This window comes from Arachis duranensis, chromosome 9 (genome assembly GCF_000817695.3).
Source record: "Arachis duranensis cultivar V14167 chromosome 9, aradu.V14167.gnm2.J7QH, whole genome shotgun sequence".
NCBI classification, from domain to species: Eukaryota; Viridiplantae; Streptophyta; class Magnoliopsida; order Fabales; family Fabaceae; genus Arachis; species Arachis duranensis.
The window spans coordinates 28877398-28887843 of NC_029780.3; the positions used below are offsets into that span (position 1 = coordinate 28877398).

The 10446-nt window shown below is 31.6% G+C and overlaps 1 protein-coding gene across 1 annotated transcript; it reads left to right on the plus strand.

Moving 5' to 3' along the window:
• The first annotated feature begins 9066 nt into the window (after positions 1–9066).
• LOC107465278 (uncharacterized) lies at positions 9067–10411 on the plus strand. Its single transcript, XM_016084261.1, has 3 exons — positions 9067–9922; positions 10027–10179; positions 10269–10411. The coding sequence occupies exons 1-3, from the start codon at positions 9067–9069 to the stop codon at positions 10409–10411; spliced, it is 1152 nt and encodes a 383-aa protein (XP_015939747.1).
• Positions 10412–10446: the final 35 nt, after the last annotated feature.

The following is a 10446-nucleotide window of genomic DNA, read 5'->3' on the forward strand; positions in this document are numbered from 1 at the left end:
TAAAAAATTAAAGATTAAGATGTTGAATATAATAAAAGTTAAAAAAACATATTTTTTATCTAATAAAATTATGCATTGACATAAAAAGTATTTGGCAAAAAATTTTTTTATATCTTCTTCAAACTAAATAAGCTTGAGAAAATAAATAAAATTCATAACATTTATAAATAATTACATTGTAAATCTTCATCTTGATTTTGTTTCGCATACTAGTTGTTTATAAATCTTCATCTTGATTTTTTTACATATATTAACAATATAATGATTTCTTTTTATTTTTTACCTAATTTAATACAAATTTATTTATTCTACATAATTTAAATGTTAAATAATTTAAGAAATTTTTGTTTTTTAATAACATATTATTTTAATTCTCTTAATTATTAATATGAATTTTATAATTTTTTAAAAAAATATCAAAACTAATTTCTTAAAAAAATAGATATGCGTGCGAACAGACATTATCGTGTCTATTAAGCTGCTAGCGGTTATTAATTGAAAGTATTTTATGAAAATATATAAAATTTAATTTGTTATATATTTATTAAAAAATAAAAAATTTTACTAATAATTAATATTAATATGTGTTCTTAGAACACGTGTTAGCTAAATGTATAAAAAATTTATAACAAAATCTAAATATCAACAATATTAGACGTACTTTAAAAATTAATTATTAAATTAACTATCATACAGAATATATAAGAAAATGTTAGTATATTTTTACAAAATATAAATAGACATAAAAAAATGTACTCAATGCAATTAAAACAAAGATATCAATGCATTAAAACAAAGATATTAATGCACTTATAAAAATATTAGTATATCTTCACAAACTATTAATGCATTAAAACAAAGATAAAAATGTATTTAATGCATCTATTTTCAAATTATTGTTATTTTGGAATTTATTAAAAGTTGATGTATTTATAAAAAAAATGCTTCTAAATACATCCATTTTTCAATAAATAAAAAATGTTAAAGAGATGGTTAATTTGAGAAAGAAGAAATATGTAATACTATGTGTTAAGTATTGACGTTAAAATATCTCAGATTGAATATTAATGAATAATAAAACCAAAAATAATTTAACAAATTTATTAATGTGTTGTTTTATGTTTACTCAAGTATATCATAAAATATCTAGAAAAAAATACGAGAAAATAATTAAGTCAGAGATAACTAACATTGAGATAAAACTTAAAAGATATGAAGAGTATTAATGAAAGAGAAAAGATATAAAGATGATAAAAACGGGTTTAGCCCTAAAGATGAAAGTAACTCAAAAAAGTGAGATAGAAATTGTTGGTAGAGGTCGATAAGTGTGGCCGATGTTTATTGACTTGGCCTTAGGCCGAACAAAGGAACGGAGATGCTCGTAAACTGTTTGCTCCCTTTTCCTTAGCTCTAGAGGTCCTCATTTGTGTATCTCAGGGTATTATTTCTGTAGGTTGAAGTTCACCTACAGAGAGTTGTCATTCCTATAAGCCGAAGCTCATTTACAGAGGCGTCATTTCTGTAGGTCGAAGCTCACCTACAAAGGAGTTGCTATACTGTGTTTTGGAAAAGCCATATCCGGCTAAGAATGCTGGATTACATCGGGAGCGGGTAGAAACCGACACGTGAGCTCATTACCTAGATTAGGACCAAACATGCAGCATACTTGTTTGTCACATATTTTTCTGTTATACTTTCTGCATTTGTGTGTGTTTAGTTGTTGTTTTCACTTCCTGCATTCTCTGTTTGTTTATAGTTACGTGTTTCTTGTTATCTGTTATTCTTGTATTTTATGATCAAGCATTATTGACTACAATAATACAGAAATAATGATTTTAAATAATAATCCCGATCTTACTAAGAACCTGCAAGTTCTTATCCCTTTCCTTCTCCCTTCAGATGGAGCACCGGTAGTCCAGTAATGACGTATAATCATGCAAATGAGTGATAGATGAGATCTGGTATTTTGATGGCATCAATTTGGCTCACGTTTCTGAAGACCTAGAGAGTGTGTGTGTGTGTAAATAGTTAATAGTTATCTACTTCTAATGATTTTAAATAGTTAATAGTTATCTACTCCTAATGATGTTAATCAACATGTGATGTATGTACATGAAAGTTCTGATTCTGCTTTATATTTTTTATTATATGTGATTTTATCTTGGAATGTTTTCGCTTATCGAACCAAATGTAGTTCTGATTCTACTTTATTTTTTTATTATATGTGATTTTATTTTGGAATGTTTTATCTTATCGAACCAAATGTTTTCAAGAAAATTTTTTTCGGCAAGATAAATGCGCTTTAATAACGAAATAGGCTTATATAATAAATATTAGCTAATAAATAGGGAAGCAAGTTAGTAACGCCTAACTTTTAGTGTTATCATGACATTCACTACAAAAGAGTATGGAACATTGCGACGATTTTTCCGTGATTAGAAACCGCCGTAAAATCCAATACCAGTCGTTCATAAACCACCTTGATTATTGGCATGAGTAGTTGATTTTGCGACGGTTTTCAGCAACTGTTGGTATAACCGCTGCTAAATCGATATTTTGTAGCACCTAATTTAGCGGCGGTAAAAACCACCGTGATATGTAAGTGTCAGGGTTTCACACATATTTACTTGTGCATACAAACCGCCGCAAGTTTATGATGGTTTTTTTTTCAATTTTAGAACGTTTGCAGACTTATTTTCGGTGGTTTTAAAACCGTCGCTAATTTCAATACAAAGTTAAAAAAATGGATTTTTCTTTAAAAATTGAAGATTTTTTTAAAAAATATTATAGATATAATTTTTTTGCGTTTTTTGGATTTTTTTAATTATAAATCTTAATATTTTTCATCTAAGAATCTAAACTTGTAGCAAAAACAAAAAAAATTAACTGTAAAATAAAATAATATATTTACAAAAATATTAATAAAGTAAAACTCTTGCTAAGAGATGCATAGTCGAATTCAAAAAAAATGTTTGTTTCAAACCAAAATAATTCCAATCCTAATATTCTATTTTTCACTCTATCCTTCCACGAAATTCATCCCTACAACGATGTCTCGTGACAGCTTCTCACCCTGCTGTTAAAATAGTTATCTCAGAGCATTCTCCATTGTTTGCCTCTTTTTCTTTTCTGCTACTACTTCATCCTCCATTTTCTTCCTTTTCAACTTCTTGGCTTCTAGCTTTGCCTGTAGTTCAAGCTGCTTTTTTTTGGGTCTCCTCTATTTGGACTCCGTTTCTCAGCAGATGCGAATTCAGACTAAAGTGTTGATTGGGAGTTGGTCTGAAACCCACGCCATGCACTCTATCCAGTTTCTCTTTTTTGAGAGCTTGATCAAGTGAATCATTTTGAGATAACACTCTAGAAGACTCATCCTATTGCTCAATCATCTCAATTCTTTCCTACAAATATAAATAATCAAACATAATTAATTTGTTTAGTGGTCTATCTCATGTCAAGAACGTGCCAAACAGGATGATTAACTGCATAACTTTTATCACAGTAAAATAATATTCAGCCACTAGAATTATACAAGTATATTATTAAGTCAACAACTTATACTTTCATACTACTAAAGGTATCTATTTCAAAAAGTAAAAAAGTATAACAAAATAAATTAAAAAACTAACCTGTGTGAGATCATAATTTTGTCAAAATTTTATAATAAGTGTTCGCAAAAAAAATACCTATGCAAGCTACAGCATATTAGGTATTAGACTTTCAACCCAAATTTATAATCAAAACCAATGGAATACAACACAGAATCCTAAATGCAGTACTTACACCAATTGTCCTAACTTTTGCATGGATATAAGAGCTATTTTTTTTGTGCACTGTAGTCTATAGCTCTCCTCTACTGATTTTCCTTTCTTGTAGTTTCGACTGTAGTAACATAATTTATATCATTACTGTATTGCACACAATTAAGAAAAATGTAGACGAGGAGATAGTACAAAGAGTGAATTCAAACGTAAATTATCTCTTCTCCTTTCCATCTTGCCAAGCTTTTCAAACCGCCAGTGTGGATGTATACCTGTTTCGATCGATTCAGAGTATTTTTCTGCAACGTGTTCAGAATCTTTGCATGCTCAAAAGCGTCCCCAATAACTCTAGAATCAAACCAAATGCGTTATCGCTCACTCCGCACATGCACTTTATATGGTACAGCCTCACGAAAAAAGACAGCTTTGAGAATCTTGAGCATCGCGGATATAATTCCTGCTCGCGATCTTCAAGCAAGTCATGAAAACTACGAGCATCGCGACTAGGTTCTTCAGATAAGTACGACAACCCATTCGCACCGTCTCCGACATGTTCATTCATCGAGTCTTCATTATCACCATGCAGCCTTGGAAAGTTGAATGCCTCGTGGACCATGTCACTCATTGGATCTCCTAAGTTTCTAGTGGGCTCTAATTCTTGTCTACAGCTGGAGCTGCCGTCTACGATCCTCTTACCGTGATGTAACCAAAATGTATAACTAGAGGGAAAGGATTTTATCAGCAGATGATCGTACGCATCCTCTCTAGTTTAGAAAAACCGGAACCCATACAAAGGATCGGACATGGACAATGTATCATCCCATCGGATGATGATACATTGGCAAATGCGAAGTTTAGGAATCTATTTAGACCATTCTTATATTTTGCACTACCTCGTAGTTTTAAAATCTAACTTTTATCAATATCTAATTTAATAGAATTATACAAAAAAAGGGAACTAACAATTAATAAAGTCATACAACTAGAAAAACTTAAAAATAGTTCGGACTATGTATCAAAAGAAATAATTACAATTTATCACATTATGTAATGAGAGAGTAATAATAGATTTAAATTCAATAATTTCTTATAAGTAATTTCATAAAGAAAGCGAGAGAATACCTTAAAAAAAAAATAGAAACAAGTTACTTGCATCTCGAATAATATATAGCATACGAATGACATTGAGAATGTTATTTACTCATTATAAAATTATGCACTTTCTAAAAAATTACTGAAAAAAAGAATTGTTGGTTCTAAAGCTAAAAAATGAAAAGAGAAAGAAAAACTTCTTTAAAAAAAAAATAGAAGTTAGAGTTAAAAAGTACTTAAGATAAAAATATAAGTAAACACTCATAGATAAAAAAAATAAAATTTTTAAATTGTGTTTTTTGTCCTTCTTTAGGTGTTACCTCAAGAAAGAAAAAAGAAATATAAACTTTAAATATTTTCTGTTATGTTTACAAAATAATAAATTGAACGTATATAAAGAATTTAACATTTTTTTTCAATGTCATGTAAAACCCTTTTCAAATTTATTTTTCCTAGCTTCTAACATATATTATGGTTTAAACACTTTAACTTTTTTTTTTAAATGAAAAAGACTAAAAAGAGATCAAGTATACCCTAACTATAGTTTATTTATGTATAATCTTCACTTACTCACTTTTCACTAAGATGATTATTGTTATTATTATATATATCACTAGGTCTCTAGCTACGAATAATATAAGAAAATAAGTCAAACTATAGATATTAAGCAACTAAGCAGATAATAGATTTGACATACGGTTCCAACCCAGATCCTACTCATTACAATTTTTAAATCTTGATTAAGTGAACTACATGTAATGTTTTCTTCCTAGAATGGATTGGCATTTATTCATTAACAGTATTTTTCTAATAATTTTTTCTTTCTACATATAATTGTTCCTGTTATTATGAAATCTAATTCTGCTAGTAGCAGTTGACATCCTAGGTCGTCTTGGGTCATAATTATTTACATTTTTCTAACTAATTATAAGACTCTTACTCATATAGTGTTTAAAAGAGAGACAAAACTTGTGACCGAAAGATAAAAATTGAGAGATAAAAATTGAAATAAGTTTTAATATTATGTTTGATGTAAAGTGAGAGACAAAAACTAAAATAAAAATAAAATTTTAATTTAATTTGTACAAAGAATAAAGTCGGAATTAATCAATTGAAATGAAGGTATTTTAGTTATAAAATGTTATTAAAGTTTCAGTCTTCATTTTTAAAAATTTCAGTCTACTATGTCTACAATGTTTAGAGGTATTAAAATACTAAAATTTTAATAACAAAAAATAAAATTTTAATATCAATTTTTAAACTAACAAATATGATATTAAATTTTAATTTTTCAATAAAAATAAAATATTTTTATTTTAATTAATCAATTGACTTGTTGGACACTCTCCTCTCTTATATATTTCTCGACTACAATAACAATCTCAAATATTTATTTTAGTTGATAGCTAGTACTATACAGTTCAATTAGCTAGCTGAATTAATTAATTTACGCTTTTATATAAATGTAGACTCAATCTATGTCTTGGTAAGAATATTAGAATTTTTATTTTAATTGTGATCTAATTTATTAATATAAAAATTTGTTTGAGTGGTGTTATAATTATTAATTAATTATAATTATATTAGTAATTAGTTTGTTTTTTTATAGAAAGAACACGATTATTTATATTATAAGGTTTAGATTCTTAATTTTGATTATACAAGAAAAACAAATATATTTTGATTTTATCTAATTTAGTAATTCAAATATTAAAAATTTTAAATTAAATAAAAAATTTATTAACAATAACTGAAAATACGTAAATTATTTAACAAAGAAAAATTAGTGGTTTGCAATTTTAATTTATTTTTTTTTGGTTTCCGAAATTTGATATATACCAAAATACCACAATTATCACTAAAGCTGATTAGATATGTACGCATTTACTCAAATAAATAAAAGTGGTAGAGTTTAAGCCGTGCAGAGGTACGTATTCAAATCTGAAATAATGAAAATAATTGAAATTTAAATTTGATGGCGATAATCAATTTTCAAAGGACCTGTGTTGAATCATAGATTGGTCATATAAACTATAGATGAAAAGTATTTTTAAGGGGTCAAAACGACGCCTATAAGGATGATATGATGCATATATGGTTTTATTATTCCATTGGGAAGGTGACTTCCCTTTTGTAATTGGCTTCACATTAGTTACCAACATAATACAATCGCTGCATCTATGTCGCTATCTGGGGTATTAAATGGCACTACAAGTACCATGGTTCTGAAAACCGGACCGGACCGGCCGGTTCAACCGGAAAAACCAGAAACCGGTTACTTGGCCGGTCCGGATAACCTCAAAAATCGAATGGCAAAAAACCGGTGAAAAAATCGGTCGAACCGGCGGTTAATCGGCGAACCGAAAAAACTCTGGTTTTTTGACGGTTCAGTGGTTTCGAAATTCAAAAGCCAAACGACGTCGTTTTGGCTATTTAAAAAAAAAAAAATTAACCTTAACGAACCTAACCCTAATCAATCAGGTCAGCCACCCACCAAACCCCCGAAGCTCTCAGCCTCCTCCCCTTTCTCATCCACCAAGGCCACCATTGCCACCGCCCACGAAGCTCCAACTTACAGCAGCGCTCCTCATTCGCGACCCAGCATCGCTTCTCATTCGCCACCCAGCAGCGCTCCTTAGCAGCCGCGACCACCACCGCGTAGCCCGCCTCCTCGTCGCCGAACCTCGACGAGCTCGCCGAGCCCGCCTCGCATTCGCCGGTAAGACTGATTTTGCTTGTCTTCTTGATTTTGAACATGCTTCCTTCTAGCTCGCCTGTTCTGTTTGAAAAAAAATAACAGGGCATCTGATTCTGTTTGCTGGTTCATGGATAATATGCTGATCTTAATTTTTGTTTTTGATTCTCTATGCTACCTATTTTGTTTGCTGATTCTGTTTGCTAGTTCATGAATATGCTCTATGCTCGACCATTCTGTTTGCTTCTGCTTTTTGTTGCTTCTGAATGGAAATGGTTTTACATTTTTATTTTACCTGAATCAGTTGATTTCTGTGACTGTCAAGCTGCATGAAGTTGATCTATGCTGCCTGTTCTGTTTGCTGGAATCTGGAAATAGTTTTTGATTCTCTATGCTGCCTTTTCTGTTTGCTGGAAATAGTTTTTGATTCTCTATGCTGCCTGTTCTGTTTGCTGATTCTGTTTGCTGGTTCATGAATATGCTCTATGCTTCTGTTTGCTCTATGCTCGACCATTCTGTTTGCTTCTGCTTTTTGTTGCTTCTGAATGGAAATGGTTTTACATTTTTATTTTACCTGAATCAGTTGATTTCTATGACTGTCAAGCTGCATGAAGTTGATATATGCTGCCTGTTCTGTTTGCTAGAATCTGGAAATAGTTTTTGATTCTCTATGCTGCCTGTTCTGTTTGCTGGAAATAGTTTTTGATTCTCTATGCTGCCTGTTCTATTTGCTGGAATCTGGAAATAGTTTTTGATTCTCTATGCTGCCTGTTCTATTTGTTGGAAATAGTTTTTGATTCTCTATGCTGCCTGTTCTGTTTGCTAGAATCTGGAAATAGTTTTTGATTCTCTATGCTGCCTGTTCTGTTTCTGATTGTTTTAGATGGAACAATCACAAAGTAACTCACAGCCAGAAGATAATGCTGCTCAAAATTCTCAAACTGGTTCATCTAGAGGTAAATCTGATCCAGCTTGGCAGTATTTTACAGTGAGGTATGACAAAAATAACAAGGCTCAATATACATGTATTTTCTGCTTGAATACTTATAATGGAGGGGGGATATATAGAATGAAATATCATCTTGCAAAAATTCCTGGACAAATTAAAGTCTGTAACAAAGTAACTGAAGATGTTGAGCTTCAATTCAAAAGGCTTTTGGAGGAAAACAAAAAAAATAAGGCAGAAAAAAGAAAATTTACATCTGAGTGTTATGATGTGGAAAGTGAAAGAGAAGCGGAAGAAGAGGGTGAAGCGCCTAATCCTGTACAACCTCCGGGTCCTGCAACAATGAGAGACAAAGGAAAGAGAAGAGTGATTGCTGCTACTCCAATTGGAAGTTATTTTAAGGAAAGGACTACGCCAGTGAACAAGTTAAACACAAGGTTAAGTTGGGACTTGCAAGATGGATCATTGATGCACGGATTCCATTCAATGCAATTCAATCGCCTTACTTTCAACCTGCCTTGGACGGCGTTGCTGCAATTGGACCTGGTTTCAAGGGACCGTCGTATGACGAAATGAGAGTTCATTTGCTGGCCGATCTTAAGAAGGAGTGTCAGTTACTTGTTGAAGGTTATAGGAGCTCGTGGAAAAGGACTGGTTGTACACTGATGGCAGATGGCTGGACTGATCAAAGGCAGCGTACGTTAATTAATTTTCTAGTTTATTGTCCTGCTGGTATGTCATTTGTTAAGTCTGTTGATGCTTATGATATGATAAAAACTGCCGATACCTTGTTTAAATTGTTTGCTGAGGTTATTGAGTGGGTTGGGTCTAGTAACATTGTGCATGTGGTTACTGATAATGCTGCGAATTATGTATCTGCTGGAAAACTCATTCATGAAAAGTATCCAAATATTTTTTGGTCTCCTTGTGCTGCTCATTGCATCAATCTTATCTTAAAAGACATAGCAAGTATTCCTCACATAGCTGACCTTGCCTCTCGTGCTTCAAAAGTGACTGTCTTTGTTTACAATCATATGATTTTATTGTCATGGCTTAGAAAAAGAAAAGAGTGGAAAGAAATTGTTCGACCAGGAGTAACACGTTTTGCTACTGTATTCATTACTTTGAAAAGTATATATGATCATAAAGAAGACTTGCAATCATTGGTGATTGACAAATATTTCACTTCTCATAAATTATCCAAGAGTGTCAATGGGAAGATGGTTAGTTCAATTATCTTGGATAGTAAGTTTTGGGAGGATTGTTTTACTACTGTTATGCTTGTTGGTCCTCTAATTAAGTTATTGAGGCTTGTTGATGCTGATGAGAAACCTTCTCTGGGTATCGTGTATGCGGGCATGCAAAGAGCCAAAATTAATATCAAGACAATGTTTAGAAATAGGAAATCTGCATACACACCTTATACAAGTATCTTGAAAATGCGGTGGGATAAGCATTTGAAGCGTGACCTCCATGCAGCAGCATACTTTTTGAATCCAGATTACTTCTATAGTGAGGGGTTTGTTGAGAAGGCAAATATCTTGAGGTCTTTGTTGATTTATTTGATATTGAAACTCTTTGCGATGACTCGGTTGCCGCAATGCAAGAGATACAGTTGTATCGAGATCGAAAAGAAAGTTTTGGAAGGGAAAGTGCATTGAAAGCAATTAAGAGACTTGAACCTGGTAAGTATTTATATTTCTATGTTCAATTTACTTTGAATGTTTTTTAAATATTGAATGAGAATTGATAGTTGAATTTCATATTCTGGTAGGTGAATGGTGGAGGCTACACGGTGGGAGTGCTCCTAACTTGCAAGAAATGGCAATTCGTCTTCTTCATCAAACATCATCATCATCCGGCTGCGAGAGGAACTGGAGCCTCTTTGAACAAATCCATTCAAAGAGGAGGAACTGATTAGAGCATCAAAGGCTAAGTGACATTGTTTATGT